The sequence below is a fragment of the Phocoena phocoena genome, chromosome 16, assembly GCF_963924675.1.
Source record: "Phocoena phocoena chromosome 16, mPhoPho1.1, whole genome shotgun sequence".
Lineage (NCBI taxonomy): Eukaryota > Metazoa > Chordata > Mammalia > Artiodactyla > Phocoenidae > Phocoena > Phocoena phocoena.
The window spans coordinates 14,100,912-14,119,894 of record NC_089234.1 but is presented as its reverse complement, the minus strand read 5'-3'; the positions used below and the strand labels follow the sequence as shown (position 1 = coordinate 14,119,894).

Below are 18,983 nucleotides of genomic sequence, written 5' to 3'. Positions count from 1 at the left end.
TTTTTTGATTGGGTGGTTTTATGATATTAAGCTGTATGAGCTGTTTGTATATTTTGGAAATTAATCCCTTATTGGTAACATCATTTGCCAAGTATTTTCTCCCAGCCCCTAGGTTGTCTTTTCATTTTGTTTATGGTTTCCTTGGCTGTGCAAAAACTTATAAGTTTAATTAGGTCCCATTTGTTTATTTTATTCCTAACTTTATCCAATGAGCCCAGTATCTCCCTTTGGCTTTGACTTTGAGTATTATTTGGGCATTTTTAAAACCCTAGCCTCTGTTGCCTGTATCCAATCTCAAAGATACCCCTTGGACTTGAATTCTAGTGTGATGATTTCTGGCATGAGTATTTCTGTCTCTTGCTTTTTAGCTTACCTATGTAAATGACATATATTTTAAGTTAGTTATGTTTTATCCAGCATTTCTCTGTCTTTGAATAGAAAGTTGGTCTTTCCCATATTTGTCTGGATTGTCACATTAACCAGAATTCTTCACTGTAAAATACCTTAGTGCTTCAACTTCCTTATTCTTGAGTTCCTATTTTTTATTTATCTTTTGGTCAATCTGTGTAATTGTTCAAGTAATTTTTCAGAAAGAATATGTGCATGAACCTGTTTTGTTTCTTTTTTCTTCCCTGGTTGCTGTAGAAATTGTTTTTTTATCCTCATGATTCCAAATGTGTGCACAGATAAACAAATTTGTGTATCTGTCAATTTTGTCTAGTCCAAGGATATAAGTCTCCCATTTTAACTGTAAATGTTATATTCTGGTTTATTTTTCAAGTACGCTTATTTCTTATAGCTTGGATCTTTGTTCTCTGTTCTCTGAATCTATTATCTTCTGTTATTTGCTAGTTTCAGCAGTATTGGACAGTTTTTTATACTTTATATCACCGATTCCATCTTTTGCAGTGTTAGTTCTATTATTTAATACTCTCTGAAAATTTAAGTTCTGTGTTGCTGTCTTTTTTACATTTTTAAAAATTTCCTATCTTTTTATCTCAGCTTGTATTTTTTTCTTATTCTCTTACGTCCTTGCTTGCTCTTGTCTTTTAGTGGACTTATCCTTGTTTGCATCCTCTTGACATCAAGTAGTTGATTAACAAAAAAAATTTTTGTACTTTGTAGTAAAATTATTATAGGTGTATTAATACTCTTTCTCCATAATCTGTCAGGCACTTCTCTTTTTCTCTTCTGTGACGGTATTTTTGTAGAGTGTATGTTGTTATTCTGTGAGAAGTGTTCAGACTTACGTTTTGCCAACAGTTATAATATATAAATTGTTCTTTGTCCCATTCTTGTTTTCTTGAGTTCTTGAAGAATGAACTGTCTTCTTAAAACTAAAACTGTTTGACAGCTTGATGTGAATATCCCCAACCCAATTTCTAGTGTTATTATGGAATACTGGACTGAGGTGTGATCTTTTCTTGCTCGTGTGCCAAGTTTTCTTATTATGAGGAGGAAAATGTATGTTTTAAAGAATCTGTGACTTTTATAGATCTTCCATTAAAAGCAGTACATGAAAAATCACTACCCTCAGCATTACATTGTTTTATATCCCGACAGAACAGGAAGATGTAGTAATAGGTAAGGTGAGGTCCTGCCCCCTAAGTTGCCAAATTTGCACAGAAGTCACCTTATTTCAAAGTAGCTCCCCAGTGAGAGTCTTTCAGATTAAGAAGTATCATTACATGGGCTTCCCTGGTGGCGCAGTGGTTGAGAGTCCGCCTGCCGATGCAGGGGACACGGGTTCGTGCCCCGGTTCGGGAAGATCCCACATGCCGCGGAGCGGCTGGGCCCTGTGAGCCATGGTCGCTGAGCCTGTGCGTCCGGAGCCTGTGCTCCGCAACGGGAGAGGCCACAACAGTGAGAGGCCCGCGTACCGCAAAAAAAAAAAAAAAAAAAAAAAAAAAAGTATCATTACAGAATGTTCTTGGCCTATTAGTATTTGTACTTTACCCTTCTTTCCGTAATCAGATTAATATCTAGCTGAATCAGCAGTTCTCTAGAAATGGGAGGGTTTTTTCTGAGGAAAAGGCGAAGAAAAATTTTGGAGTTGGAGGGTTACTTTGAGAAGGGTAGATGTAGGTTATCTGTAGACTTTGGAACACCAGATGGGTTCAGCAAAGGTGTATGGAAACAGTCAAAGGCAAACTGGCTATTCACAGCTGTGCCTGTGATCTTGATGCTGCAGGAAAAATTTCTCATATAGCCTTTGGTACTTGTGTGGTCTTATGAATTGTTATTGCCTGAATTAATACTTCAAGATAAGTTGAAAGGTTGCCTACCTCAGCTTCTTTGATTAAAACTAGTTCCATGACTTTAAAATATAGTCCAGTTTCCCTTGGTTAAAATTCGAATCAATTTCCCTCAAGAGAAGACAGAAAAGCAGAAGGAATGGGAGATATGTGACCATCACAGTAAGAAAGTAGATCAGGCTGTCACTCTAAAATGTTCTTTTCCTCTTTATTCTGAGCTCCCACTCCTCTCAGTGCTTGGTTATGTCCCCACTGGAAGAGTGGATTATATTCCTGGGAAATTCTGAGGATCTTACACCATTATATTTGGTGAACGTGCAGTTTTTTGTTTGTTTTTTGCTGAATTGAACTAGCTCTGTTATTTTAACTCTTCATAAAAGTAATGCCTGTTTATTGCAATATTCAAAAGATAGAGATAGGCAAAAAGCAGAGTGAAAACCACCTATAGTTCTGCCATATAGTTAATATTTTCATAGGTTTTCTTTCAGAATTGTTTAAATGCATGTGTTTTTTTTTTTCTTAAGTGATTTGCTTTTTTCCATTCACTATACCCTGGGTATATTAGTAAATATATATCTAAATAAGCAGTTTTTAATGGTAGCGTAGTAAATGGCTATACCATATTTTAGTTAACTAGTTTTCTATTGATAAATATTTACTATTACTAGTTACTTTTATTAATATCACTGTGATGATACTTTTATACATACATCTGTGTGCACTTATGTTTTTAGGATAAAGTCCTAGTAATCAAATTGCGATGTCAATGGGTAGATACAGTTGACCCTTGAACAACATAGGTTTGAACTGCATGGGTCCACTTATGTGAGGATTTTTTAAAATAAATACAACAATACTACATGATCTGATTGATTGAATGTGTGGATTAGAACTGTGGAAATGGAGAGCTACCTGTAAAGTTATATGCAGTTTTTTTTTTTAAATAAATTTATTTATTTATTGGCTGCGTTGGGTCTTTGTTGCTGCGCGCGGGCTTTCTCTAGTTGTGGTGAGTGGGGGCTGCCCTTCGTTGAGATGCGCGGGCTTCTCCTTGCGGTGGCTTCTCTTGCTGTGGAGCACGGGCTCTAGGTGCGCAGGCTCAGTAGTTATGGCTGGCGGGATCTAGAGCACAGGCTCAGTAGTTGTGGCACAAGGGCTTAGTTGCTCCGTGGCATGTGGGATCTTCCTGGACCAGGGCTCGAACCCGTGTCCCCTGCATTGGAAGGCGGATTTTTAACCACAGCACCACCAGGGAAGTCCCTATATGCAGATTTTTGACTGCAGCAAGGGTCAGCGCCCCTAACCTCCGTGTTGTTCAAGGATCAAGTGTACTTTTAAAGCTCTTGATAATTTCCAAATTGTCCTCCAGAAAAGTTCCAGTTTATATTCCCACAATATCACTATTTGTACAATAGAAATTATTGATTTTTTTACAAATACAAGAAAAATGGCATCTTTTATGGTTTTAATTTGAACTTTTTAGTTTACTTATATTTTTTCATTTGTTCAGATTGTTCATATTTACTTTGTGCTTTGCCTATTTATATCCTTTCCTTGTCTTTTTCTCACTGAATTCTAGCTTTTTTTTTTTTTTTTTTTGCTGTACGCGGGCCTCTCACCGCTGCGGCCCTTCCCGTTGCGGAGCACAGGCTCCAGACGCGCAGGCTCAGCGGCCATGGCTCACGGGCCCAGCCGCTCCGCAGCACATGGGATCCTCCCGGACTGGGGCACAAACCCGTGTCCCCTGCATCGGCAGGCGGACTCCCAACCACTGTGCCACCAGGGAAGCCCTGAATTCTAGCTTTTTACGTGCTATAGATATTACCCTTTCTTTGTCATTTGTTGCAAATTTTATTATTTGTAGCTTGGTTTTTTATGATTTTTTTAATCAAAATTTAGAATGTTTATGTTGCTAGAATTTTTAATCCTTTTGTTTGTTTTTGAAATTCATTGTTTAAACAATGTCTTTTTCCAGTACTTTTACAGTTTTTTTTCTTTAATATTTTAAATTAAAATGATTCTCCGTTTTTGCCTGGGTAAATGTCACATGTTTCTCATTGACTATGATATATATGTGTGTGTGTGTGCAATATATATATATATATGTGTGAAACTGTATATTTGTGTTTGTTTTTAGATATTCTATATTATTCTGTTAATCTATTTGTTTTGGCACCAGTATCATATTCACTTAATTACATTAACTTTAAAATATCTTTGACCCTGTGGAGTGACAATTTTTTTTCAGGAATTTCCTGATTCTTTTTTTTGTTTTGTTTTGTTTTCCTAGATAAATTTGAGATCATATTTTCAAGTTCCAACAAAATAAAAGTATTGGGGTTATAATTAAGATTATACTAAGTTCATTTGGGGAGAACTGATATATTTACAACTCTGAATCTTCACATTCAAGAATATAGCATAAGGGCTTCCCTGGTGGCACAGTGGTTGAGAATCTGCCTGCCAATGCAGGGGACACAGGTTCGATCCCTGGTCTGGGAAGATCCCGCATGCCACGGAGCAACTAAGCCCGTGCACCACAACTACTGAGCCTGTGTGCTAGAGCCCGTGAGCCACAACTACTGAGCCCGCATGCCACAACTACTGAAGCCCGCACACCTAAAGCCCGTGCTCCACAACGAGAGAAGCCACCGCAATGAGAAGCCCGCGCACTGCAACAAAGAGTAGCCTCCACTCGCTGCAACTAGAGAAAGCCCACGTGCAGCAACAAAGACCCAATGTAGCCAATAAATAAATAAATTTATTTAAAAAAAAAGAATATAGCATATCTTTCTATTTATTTATACCTTCTTTTATGTTCCTCAATGCAGGCTTTTTCATATAGGTCCCACATACTTCATGTTAAGTTTATTTGTGTTTTGTTTAGTTTTTGGTGTTGTAAATGGGATCTTTTCCATGCTTTTTTCTATTTATTGCTGATAAATAGAAAAAATACTAGTTTTTGGTATTTATTTTGTTACTAACCTTTTTACTGAACTCTTCTCTATTTCTAAGTTTCTCAGTAGGTTTTCTTGGATTTATTAGGTACACAGTAATCACATTTGCCCAAACAAACAAAAGAGAGAGTGAGAATTGTGTGCCAGCTTTTTAAATAATTGTTATCTCTTGTTCCTATTCTTGACATATTGCATTATTAAGAACTGCCAGGACAGATGTAAATAGCAGTGGTCTTATCAGGCATCCTGATAATCCTTAATGAAAAGATGAGAGATGAGCCAAGACCTGACTGAGATGAAGGAATGAACCATGAGGAATCTGGGGAAAGAGATTTCCAGGCATAGAATATCCAGTGCAAAGGCCTTGAGGAGAGAGTGAGGCTGGATGTTCGGGGAATAACAAGGAGGCCAGTGTGGCTAGAGAGGAGTGATTGAGGAGGAAACTGGTAGAAGATTAGATTAGAGAGGGAATAAGAGTGCAATCACGTAAAGCCTTATAAGCCATTAAAAGGACTAATATTTACTACTATTGAACCTTCCTTGCTTACTATATTAGGATTACTGTGTCATAGTGAGTTATTCTTTAAGCATTGCATCTGTGGTTAAGAAATATATTTATAAAAAATAGATCTGTTTTTTAAAAAGTTAATATCTGTAGTTGATACAGTGTTCACTGATGTACTCTAGTGTTGAAACATCTTTATCTTAGTCATAACAAACGCATTCTTTCCCCAGTTGCTGTGATTACGAATGTGAAATCTTCCACCTAACTTTCATGTTTTCTTATGTAGTGTTGCCTCTTTTACTCTTGGGCAGAGCATTTAGTCAGCAAAATACCAGTTCCTAAAGCCTGAAATTATTTTAAGCAACAGCAGCCACGACAAAGTGTAGATTGTACTTTGTACTTTGCTTACTCGGACCCAAACATTAATTTCAAATCCTCAGTCATTCTCAACTTTCAAGTTATTCTGGTAGAAAAATACCTAAGGGTGCCCAAGCAGCAAGAGTGGTGCAGAGTCACAAATCATGGCTATGCTGAAAACTGACCTAGTTGACCAGATAAGTCAGCTGACTGGGGAAACTATAAGCTCTTTTGAAAAATCAAATATCCCAGGAAAAATAAGACAGGGAAAGGGAAAAAGAAATGTTTATTTCTAAGGGGAAGTAAAATTAACCAGAGTGTTGGCACTGTTATAGTTAAAATTTTCCAAAACAGCAATATTTTCTGACAACGCTTAGCTATTTGATTCTAGCATATAACTTTAAGGCTGCGTGCAAATATTTTCATTTCATTTGTAGTCAGAGGAAGGAAAGAGATTAGAAAGAGAAATTTGAACCTTCCATCCTTTTCTTTTTATCATTTGTAGCCCCTTGAGATCCCTGGGTAATTTAGCAGATACAGCCAGTAGTTTCTTAAGTTTTTATTTATCATGGATGTCCAGGCTACCATGGATATAAGATAGTGCCTCAATTCAAACCTGACTCAGATAAGTTCAAAAATATCTTTTTAAATCACAATTTTACATCTCTTCTAGTATCTTCCCAATTCTGATTCCTACCCATCACTTTTGAGGCAAAACAAAGGTGAGAGAGATTTCTGATGATAATTTATTCTGTGAAATGACCTCATCTTGTGATCCTGTCAACATCTTCAGGTTATATTTGGAATATTTATACATCAGTAGGTCTGGTTTTCAAAAGCAAGAATGTGAAAAATAATTTAAGAAATGAGTTGTGATAACAGGAAAAACAAAAGGAACAATGAGAAACACATTCTGCAAATAGGTGATCTTGAAAAGCTTTTTTTAGTAGTGAGAGTTAATAACTTATAGTAGAGTGGAACTGGATAAATCCTAAGGCGTTTGTCCCATTAGTTCCATTAAAATAGAAGGTCTAATAATATTAGACCCCATGTAGTTTCTGCAACCATAACTTAACTGCCTTCCTCAACTTGTGAGTCAGCGTAGGCAATCTATTCTTTCTTGACCTTCCTAACTTGAGCTTTTCCAAAGTCCTGCTTCTTTCTCTATTACTCTCTTTTCCCTACTTGCCAATTCCATTATGCATTAAATGTTTTCATCACAGATCCTAAGTAAATTTAAAAATTAATGTTACTGTAATCTTTCTGTAGTTATTGATTCTCTGGGGCTTTTTAGGTCTTGATTAAAAGAGGAAAATGTGTGAGTAAAAGATAAAGACAGAGTGTAAAACAGTAAGAATGAAGAGTACACCAATAATAAGAATGAAAACAAAGAAGTAGAAAAAACCTCAAAATGGATAATTTACATAGAATTTTAGGGAGGAGGAAAATTATAGCTCTACCCTTCTTATAGATCTTTTGAACAGCAGTCTGATTTTCATTTGGGGTATATAGGTTTCATCTTTTCAGGTTATGGTAAAACATTCCAATTAAATGCCAATATGTCTAATATCTCTCCTTAATAATTGTTATTTTCCCTTTTAAGAAAGAAGACATGAGCTCATTGATAATTATAGGTCTTAGTGATAGCTGGAAACAGAGCACCTTAATTTCTGAGTCCTTAATATAAGGCTTTTGTGAATTCGAGTGATAAATTTGCTTGTCTTATTTTAAAATTCCTTAGTTTGATAAATAATATTTTCTCCATTTTTGGTTTTCAGTGCAGGTTTGACTACAGATCAGTGGTAGAAACAGAATCAGAATTTAGGAATTTTGATTCTGAAAGGCATATTACATGAAATACCTAATTGGATTAAACCAAAATTTATCTAGCCTGATATTTGGTCTCAAAGCATTTTTGTAAACATTCATGGTATTGTTCATAATTGCAACTCTGAGAGTTAGGAATATACTGCAAGCAACCTTTTCTCAATAAATTCTGATGGACCTAGTATTTGGTAATTTTTCTGTCTCTTAAACTTATATACTTTCAATTTATGCTGTTGTCAGAGACTGAAGTCCCTTTTTAGTACCAAAAGTATCTTTTTACTACTTTGAAATAGTTCTAATATTTACATATTAGTATCATGATTTAGAAGCAATAAAGTCAGAGACCTGAACTTTAGTCCTGGGTTTGCCCCTAATTAATTATATAACCTTTGTTAAGGTATTACTTCTCTGGAACTCATTTTATTTTCATTTATATAATATATACTAAATAGCACAGAAGTATTTTCTTATTCAAAATAAATGTGATAAAATTCATGATCGTACTCTTGTTCACCATTGTTACCAGTTCCTATATAATTTTATAGATCAGACCATATGTTTTCTAATTTCTGTCTTCTCAGACAGTAAAATACTAACTGCCCATTCTCCCTTCCCCCAATTTTGAAAGTATTTTCTGAATTCCTTTGGTCATGTAAATTGCACCTTTCTAATCTTTGTTGATGTCTTTCTTAAGATAAAGTTGATGAAATCAGCACCAAGTGCTGAAGGTATGGGCAGATGGGCTATGATATTAAATAAATTTAAGATCATATTTTCTGTTTTATTTCAGCAGCTTTCTTTTTAATGCCAGTATTTCTAGGGCTTTTTAGCCATATCATTTCAAAATGTCTTTTAGGCCAACCCTTTGCCTCTGGACTAAACTATTCCTAAGCTCTTTATTATTCAATATCTTCTGGGACAGAGATTTCACAACCTGTCTCTAACCTTGAGGAAGTTCTTAACAGCTAACATAAATCATGCTTTCTGCAATTTCAGTTGAATTTATTTCCTTTTCCTTTTCTCTGTGGAGATGGGAACAGCCCCAGATTTGAAGTGATGGTTTCTTATGAGGGCCAGTACTGAATGTAGTGGAAAGATTATTTCCAGTCTGGCATCATTTTTAGCTTTTATATATTAAAGCTTCCTGACTTTCATTTCAGTGTTCATGGTCTCAAGAGATGCTATTCTTTACAGCCCAAATGAAATAACAGTTACATATCTAATATTAATGTTTATTTTATCCTTTGCTAGTTAGAACCAAATGAGGTACTAAAATAAAAAATGAGTTCTCAAAACCCATTTGAAGACTTTAGCAGATTTGTGTTTTATTTGGTATAACTATAGTCATGGGACTAGGTTTTTGCCTGTGGTTTTTAGATTTTATCTCATAATTTGATTATTCATGATTTATTCATCCATATCTTTCATGTAAGTGATGAGAATAGAAATTTGTTCTTTAAAACAAGCTGTCTTAAAGCAGATTTCAATGTGTGTCATCAAAAAGCTTTAGTACCTAAGGTACAAAATGTGCTAGGTATTAGAAAGGAAAAAGTAAACATATTCTCTGCCCTTGAGGCGCCTATAGTCTTATTAGGGGAAGAGATTATAAAAATTATAATTATAAAGCATTTATAAAATAATTTAAGGTAGAGCATATAAAGTAAGATGTTTAATGTGAATTTTATTTTGTGTTTTAAAGATTAATGTAAAAATTTTATACTATACAGATCTGTTCTATTAACTGAGGTACCCTAAGATGTCTAATTGTTTCATTCTGATTTCTGTTTTTTTTTACTTTAAAGATTCAGCAGTTTTCTGAAAAAGCCTTCCTCTTACAGCTTTTGAAAACTCATGAAAATGCCTTAGAAAGACAGTGCAGTGAAATTACAAGCCAAAGGAATATGCTTCTCCAAACGTTTGTAAGTCTCCAGCCACTTAGAAAAATTTATTTCACTAACTCTATCAAAAAGTATTAAAATATACTTAGGTGTACTTTTAGAAAAAACGTATGCATATTGGCAGATAGTCCTGTTCAGATATGGAAAATTATTAAGTGCTATTTTAAACCAGTTGGTAGAGTAATATAGTTTGAAAGAATTTTATTGGCAGCATGCAGTATAGAAATTATTTGCAATTGTAATAAGCATACAAGAAATAGTGAAATTGATTTGAATTGCTCAGGCTTCAAGACCTTGGTTTTAATGCTTTTGGAAGGCAGAGAGGTTCACACTTTAGGCATATTAATGGATGTGGGTGAAAAGATAGATTTTGTTTATCTTTTTATCATAAGTCAGAGCCAACAGACTCAGTAGTTTTAAATGATAAGGACAGTTTAGGAATATGATTTGTAACTAACTGACATTTTGAAAAAAATGCATTTTAAAATATATATCTAAAGTCAGAATCAACCACCAAATGGTTATGAATGACATGGCCAGTTTCCAAATGTAGCTTATAATTAGTTACATTTCTTAGAAAAAAAATAGGAAAATGTAGTAATGTTTAGGTTCTACCATTGTCAAAAGGTTTAGGTACTAGCATTGTTTAAAGTTTTTGTAAATTCTTATTTCTACTCCATATTGACATTGCATGAAATGTAGCTATTATTTAGAACTGAATTTGAAATGAATATATAATTTTACCTTTATTGTCTAAATTTTAAAACGTTTTCTTGGATTTCCTTTTTTGTTTTTCTTTTTTATCCTGTAAGACAGTAATTCCTTTGCGTGTAGACTTTCATTTTCAACTTTGGTCATTTAATTATTTTACCACCCATTTTGCAATGAAAAAACGGGCATACATGGCTGTAAGTTTAATTCACAAACAAATGCAAACATAATGATGGGTGGTAGAATTTCTACCTCAATAATTGTCCTAAAACATTAAGGGTAAATCTTTCACATGAATATAGTTGGTTGTTACTATGTAATAACTTCAGTTTTTTAATTAATATTGCTGGAGTAGTAAAGCATTTTAATCCCAGGAAGTATAATTTTCTATTTTGTTGTTAATATTTCCAAATGATTGCATTTTAAATCACTAAGGAAAAATATTGTTGCAATTAACACCTATATTTGTTCCTTTGTTTCCGTTTTTCAGGAAGATACAAAAAGAAAAGTGACAGAGGAGGAAGATAAATTTATTAAGGAAATTACAGACTTTAATAATGAGTATGAAATAACAAAGAAACGAGAGCTTTTGATGAAAGAAAATGTCAAGATTCAAATATCTGACTTAGAAAACGAGGCAAACATTCTGAAAATGGGTATGAATACATAGTGCCACCTCATTTATCTAGTATTATTGAAAGTAACTTATTTTGAATTAATGGTTTTTCCAGAAATCTAACTTTTTCATAAGTAAATTGGGTTATTGCATAGCTATTCTTTTACTTTTATCTTAATGGTATGTATCTTTTATTGTGAGCAGTCTCAAATTCTTTAGAAGTAGATGTGACATGAGCATTGGTCGTTTATTTAGCAATCAAATCTGTTTACTGTCTGTTGTGTGTTAGCTACTCTTTTAGGTCCTGGAGATGTAAAACTAAAAAGTGAAGGGATCAAATCCATAAGCAAATGTTTATAGTAAAATGTGATAGAAGCTATAATAAGGGTAATACTGTTGCTGTGATCCTCATTTTACCATCAATCCAGTTTAAACTAGGAAACACGGTTACACAGCGAGGTGGGGAGAATTTCATCTCAAACAGTAGTATGCACCTTATTGCAGTTTGTGATAAGATCCTGAACTAAAGAAGTTACCAAAGAGAGGAGACAATGAATTAAAGAGATGTTTAGGAAGAATGATAGGACTGTATCACTGATTAATGTAAACAGATATATAGAAAGTCAAGCATGAATCATAGTTTTCAAACTTAAGAGATTGGGTAGAATATGGTACCAGGAGGAAGAGCAGAGGTGGAGGTGAACTATAGCCTTTTCTGGACAAAAAGATTAAGTTTTATTTCAGGTGGTTTTAGTTAGAGATGTCTATGGGATAAACAGGTGGAAATGCCCAGGTAGCAGGTGGAAATTTGGTCGTGAAGCTGATAAGAGAGATCAGAGCTAGAGTATTGGGTTTGGGAATACAGAGGAGTTGGTGACATAATTCAAAGGGAACATGTAGAGGGAACATAGAGGAGGACCAAAGACCAAAGACAGAAACTGGGAAAGCATAGCATTTAAGGAAAGGAAGAGAAGAAGAATGAGACAGAGATGTCAAAGAAGGCAAGGAGAGAACCAGCAGAGAGTAATATGTGATTTGGGGCAAGATGCTTAAGTTTTCTTTGCCTCAGTTTCCTCATCTGTAAAGACGGAGGATAACAATAATGACCTTAACAAGGTTGTTGTGAGGATTCAATGAAATAATATTTAAGTACATAGAATGCTACCAGGAACATAATTAAATCCTTAAAAATATAGGGATTATACTTTTAATTAGTTTAATTTTATAGATGAAGGAAATGAGGTTCTCAGAGATAAATTGCTTTGGGTAGAGATTGTAGGACAGAAGTTCTTAACTATAGGCACACATCTGGGCAGTTTTAAAAAAATATATTAAATGCTTGAGTCTCATCTCAGATTTATTGAATCAGGATATGGAACATAATTTTTTAAGTCCCTTAGATAATATTCATGTTTGCTGCTATTTAATGATCACAGGTGTAGAACACAAGTTTAAATAGGTATTAACATTAGGAGATACTCTAAAACTACCTTTCTTTAAAAAGTCATGGATATGACCACTTCTATTCATGATAGTATTGGAAATTCTGACCAGATAATTTAGGCAGAAAAAAGAAACAAAAGACATGCAAATTGGAAAGGAAGACGTAAAATTATTTCTGTTCCCAGATGGCATAATCTTATAGGTAGACCACCTAACAATTCCACAAAAAAAAAACAAAACAAACAAACTAGCAAAACAAATAGCTTAAGCTAATAAATACAGCAAAGTTGCAAATTAGTTGCATTTCTATGTACTAGCAAAGAGCAATCTTTCAAGATTCCACTTATAATAGCATCAAAAGGAATAAAGTACTTAGAAAAAAAATAACCAAGGAGATTAAAGACTTGTACACTGAGAACTGTAAAACATTACTCAAAGAAATTAGAGAAGACCTAAATAAATGGAAAGATATCCCATGTTCATGGATTGGAAAACTTAATATTGCTACTCTGGTATTATTATCCAAAATAATCTATAGATTCAATGCAATCTCTATCAAAATCCCAACAACATTTTTTTCATGAATAGAAAACCCCATCCTAAAATTTGTATGGAATCCCAAAGGATCCCAAATGGCCAAAACAAGAACAAAGTTGGAGGACTCAAAATTCTTGATTTCAAAATTTAGTAAAATGCTGTGGTAATCAAGACAGTGTGATACTGGAATAAAGACAGACATATAGAACAATGGAATAGAATAGAGAGCTCACATATAAACCCTTGTGTCAAATGATTTTTGATAACGGTGCCAAGACCATTCAATGGGAAAGGACCATCTTTTCAACAAATGCTGCTGGGAAAACTGGATACCACATGCAAAAGAATGAAGTTGGGCCCTTACCTTACACTATGTATGAAAATTAACTAAAAATGGATCAAAGTCGTAAACTTAAAAAAATAATGAAGCTCTTAGAAGAAAACATATGGGAAACACCTCATGACATTGCATTTGGTGATGATTTCTTGGATACTGAAAACACAGACAATAAAAGAAAAAATAGATATACTGTACTTGGTCAAAATTAAAATCTTTTGTACATCAAAGGACACTATCAAGAGAGTAAAAACACAACCCACAGAATGGGAGAAAATATTTTCAAATCATATCTTTGATAAGGGATTAATACCCAGAATATTAAAAAAAACCCATAACTCAACACCAAAAAAACCGAACCAAACCAAAAAAAAACACAGTTAAAAAATGGGCAAAGGATTTGAATAGACCATTTTTCCAAAGAAATGTCCAGTAAGCTCATGAAAAGATGTTCAACCTAAATAGTCATTAGGGAAAAGGAAATCAAAACCACAGTGAGCTATTCCTTAACACCCATTTAGGAAGGCTGGTATTTAAAAAAAAGCCAAAATCTCGACAACATGATATTCACACTGTGCAGGATGCAATCCGAAATTCCTTGACCTGTGAAGTATCAGTGAAACGTGACCTAATGTCGAAAGAAAATAATGAGATGCCAAAACCACAGTGATCTAGATATTGGAGTTAAAAACTTGATAGCAGCTTTATTAACTATGCTCAATGAGTTAAGAAAAATGCACTTGTAATAGATGAAAAGATAGGTAATCTCAGCAGAAAAATATAAAATGTAAAAAAGAATCAAATGAACATTTTAGAACTGAAAAATACAATATCTGAATTTAAAATGTCACTTAATAGCAGAATGGAGCTGACAGAGGAGCCAATGAACATGAAGCTGGATTAATAGAAATTACCCAATCTGAAGAAGAGAGAAAAGATTGAAACATAAAATAGAAACTCAGGGACCTGTGGGACAATTTCAAAAGGTCTAACATGCAAATAATTAGAGTTTCTGAAGGAGAGAGGAGAGAGAATGTGGCAGAAAATATATTTGAAGAAATCATGGCAGAAAATGTCTTAAATTTGCTGAAAAATATTAATTCATAGATTCAAGAAGCTCAAATCCAAACAAGATAAATTCAAAGAAATTCATGCATAGGGACATAATAATAGTGAAATTGTTGAAAAGCCAAAGATAAAAAAATCTTGAAAACAGGGAGCAGTTAGTCAAATGACCATGTACTTATCACTAGAAACCATGAAGTCAAGAAGATAGTGGAATAATGAAAGTGTTGAAAGAAAAGTAAATCTCTATATCCAGTGAAAAATACTTCAAAAGGTAAAATAAAGACATTTTCAAGTAAAGGAAAATTAAGAGAATTCTTTGCCACCATGACTGAACAACCATGACTGAACAACAAGAAATGCTAAAGGAAGCTCTCCAAGTAGAAGTAAAAATGACACCAGAGACAAACTCATATCCTAATTAAAATAATCAGAAATGGCAAATAAAATACAAGTACCTATGTTTTCTCTTAATTTTAAAAAATACATATGATTTCTTAAAGCAAAAAATATATTGTCTTGTGGAGTTCATAATGAATGTAGAGGCAATTTGTATACATCTATGTCATATGCATATATGACAACTATAACATAAAGAAATGGAAAGGGGGCCTGGTAAGTGTATCTGTACAGTTCTGTATAACATTCAGAAAACCAGGAATAGAAGGGCACTCCTCTATAAAAATGATAGAGAAAAAAGGTCCTTGATGCCACAAATAATGTAGGAGCCCCCTATTTTGTGTTCTTTCTTCCAGAGGTATGAATTTATTTTAACAGATTTGCTTTCCTGGTGCTTGATACTGTTGGTTCTTTATACTTTCAAAATGTGTCTAGGGTTTCCATATGAAATTTAATCTCCATAATGGCAGGTACTTCATTTTGTTTAATGCTCTATCTCCAACAGTATAAATTAGATAATTATAAATTGATGACTGCTTCAAAAGAAGTACAAACTGATATGAGAACATGTAAGGGAACCTAACCTGGACTAGGTAGTTGAGGAAGGACTACCTGAGCAAGTGACTTTCAGACTGAGATCTGAAGTGTCATAGGGATTAGCTAAATGAGAGGTTTGGGTCTAGATGTCAGATAGTTAGATATTTAACTTAAGAGCTCAGAGAGAGGTTTGGGCTAGAGCTATTAAATTTGGGGAATCACCCAGGGAGAATGTATTGAAAGAAAATACTAGAACTCTGAGAAACACCATGACTTTCAAGAAGAAGAAGAAAGCCAGCAGAGTGTGAGAAAGAGCTTCAAGAAATTTAGGCACATTCAAGAAAGGATACATTGCTCTGTGAAGTTGGGATCACCTAGGGGAGAGAGTATTTGAGGTTGTATTTGAGAATATTTGGCAAAGCTGCCAAACTGTCAACCATAAGGACTAAGAAGCAGCAGTTGGATGTCCCTGGTGATCTTTAGGAAAAGCAACAGATTGAGATAATTAGAGAAGAAGGGCAGAAGCCGGGTTGTAATCAGCTGAGCAGTGAGGAAGAGGAATTTGTGACCATGAGCATAGATAAGTCTTCGAAGAAGTTTCTCTGCAGATAAGATAGAAAGTCCAGTAACCCAGGAGGATGTAAGGTCAGGGGAGGGATTTTAGTGGGAAAGTGGGATTGTCCATTTTTCATTTTTCTTTTTTGAAATGGGAGATATTTGAACATATTTAAATATTGATGGATTGGAGCCAGTAGGGAGGTAGAGTTAAAAATTACAGAAAGAAGCTAAATTCCCAGTGAATATGGGTAACAGTACACAGGTGGTGGGACTGGTGGTGATTCAAGAAGAAAACAAAATCAAATAAAAATAAAAGTTAAGAAACAACCTACATGAACAACGACAAGGGCCTCTAATAATCTGAGTATGTTATCTGTACTTTTATGAATGTATTTGTGTGGTAAAAATCTACTAATGAAAGTGCTAAATCAAAGGGAAATATTAAGAGACTTAATACTAAATTACACTCCTTATAGCACTGAATTAATTTTCCTACCAACTGCATAGGAGTGCCTGTTTTCCTAAATTATTATCTCCTACCATTACCAATCTGGGCATTATCAATGACTTTAATCTTTGCCAATCTGACAAGTCAAGATGTTATTTTCATTGTTGGTTTAATTAGCATTTCTTTGATTATTCACCATGTTGAATTTATCTGAATTTATTGACCATTTGTATTTTTCTTTTTCTGTGAACAATCTGTTAATATTCTTTGTTCATCTTTATGTATTTTTATTCTTACTGATTTATATGAGCTTTTTGTAAATTAATGAAGTTAGCCCTGTGTCATGTGTTATAAATTTGTGTCCTAGTTTATTGTTTACCTTTGACTATACTTGTAGTATGTATGTATGTGTCTCTGTGTGTGTCTGCATATGTCTGAATGCCATATAGAAAGTTTAAACTTTTGCAGTCATCTTCATCAATCTTTTCCATTATGGCTTCTGGATTTTTGTCTCCATCTTAGAAAGAGTTTTACTATTAATCATGACACCAGATTGAAACTTTCTCTCTTTCTTCTCCTTCTCTCTCTCTCCCCTCTTTTTTCTTTCCCTCCCTACCCTCCCCCTTTTGAGATGATCATATATGCTTTTCCCACTTTAATCTATTAACATAGTGAACTTTGTTAATAAATATCCTATTATTAACCTTACTTAGCTGTGGTCTCTAATGTTTTCTTTAGGATTTTTGCATCAGTATTTACAAGTGAGATTAATCTTTTTGTGTGTGTTATATTGACTTAACAGAAAGAATGTAAAAGCTTTCTTCTTTCTCCAGCTGGAAAAAATGTAAATACTAGAATTATCAACTCCTTCAAGGTTCAAAAGAATTCACCTGGGAAACTGTTTATGGTGACTGTTTCTCCCTGTTGGTGCTGGTGGAGAAAGGAGTTACTCAGTTTTTAAGCATACTAGAGCCATTTTCTTCTCAGAGCAGTTTTAGTTTCCATTTGTCTTCTGTCCCGTGAGTGGTTGCTCTTCCATTCCCTTTTCTAATTTGTACCACCATATCTGTTATTTCCTGATACTTGATTTTTCTCTTCTCTCTTCCTTCTTCTGCTGGCTGTCCCCTCTGACCTTTCCCATTGAGCTTTTAGACCATAACTATGGTTAGTCAGCCAGTTACATTGGGTTTTGAATAATCTTCATCTTCATCTCTCCATAGCTATTTTATTATTTTCTGCTACTTAGAGTTTTCTTTCCACTGTCTGATATCTTCCTTGATTTATTAGTTTTTAACTTCAGATGTGGATGCTATTCTTACCCCTTCAAGTTGCCAAAATATTAACACCATATATTTTTAGAAGGAATTACTAGTTCTGGACTATCACTATGAGCCTCTTAATTTAGTTACATTATGTTTTAAAATATCATGAAAAACATGGCAAACCAAGTTCCTCAACTTGTTTTGCCAGCCCTACACAACCCAGTGGTTCTCCACCTTCTAGGGATACGTTATGTGTATGCATGTGTGTGTGTGCAGACAGACGTGCATGTGTATATGTTACAGTATTACATAGATGTCCTGGGAAGCCCTCACTGATGAGGTGTGTTTCGAATAAAGCCTGAAAGAAGTAAGAGAATGAGCCAAATGAATATCTAGGGGAAGAGCATTTCAGACAGCAGGATAGCTGATATAAAGCCTACAAAGGGAGATTGTGCCTAATCTGATTTTGAGGGAAAACAAAGAGCCTAATGTTGTTGTTGTTGTTTTAAATTTATTTATTTTTTATTTATTTACTTTTGGCTACATTGGGTCTTCATTACTGCGTGCAGGCTTTCTCTAGTTGCAGTGAGCAAGGGCTACTCTTCATTGCAGTGCGTGGGCTTCTCATTGCGGTGGCTTCTTCTCTTGTTGCAGAACACACGCTCTAGGTACGCGGGCTTCAGTAGTTGTGGCTTGTGGGCTCTAGAGCGCAGGCTCAGGAGTTGTGGTGCATGGGCTTAGTTGCTCTGCGGCATGTGGGATCTTCCCGGACCAGGGCTCAAACCTGTGTCCCCTGCATTGGCAGGCGGATTCTTAACTACTGCGCCACCAGAGAAGTCCCAAGAGCCTAATGTCTTTAGAGTAGAAGGAGAGGTCGTGAGGTCAGAGAGGTGACAAGATACAGCCACTATGGAAAACAGTATGGGGGTTCCTTAAAAAACTAAAAATAGGACTACCATATGACAAAGCAATCGCACTACTGGACATATACCCTGAGAAAACCATAATTCAAAAAGACACATGTACCCCAGTGTTCATTGCAGCACTATTTACAATAGCCAGGACATGGAAGCAACCTAAGTGTCCATTGACAGATGAATGGATAAAGATGTGGTACATATATACAGTGGAATATTACTCAGCCATTAAAAGGAATGAAGTTGGGTCATTTGTAGAGTTGTGGATGGACCTAGAGAGTGTCATACATAGTGAAGTAAGTCGGAAAGAGAAAATATCTTATGTTAATGCATATATATGGAATCTATAAAAAT

General features: G+C 34.7%; 1 protein-coding gene across 1 annotated transcript in view; it reads left to right on the top strand.

The window, feature by feature from the left end:
* CCDC172 (coiled-coil domain containing 172) overlaps window positions 1-18,983 on the top strand; it is a 49,901-nt gene that overhangs the window by 17,003 nt on the left and 13,915 nt on the right. The window contains exons 3-4 of the mRNA XM_065894912.1: window positions 9,704-9,820; window positions 11,001-11,166. Coding sequence (XP_065750984.1) covers window positions 9,704-9,820; window positions 11,001-11,166 — 283 coding nt within the window. The remainder of the gene's footprint in view (window positions 1-9,703; window positions 9,821-11,000; window positions 11,167-18,983) is intronic.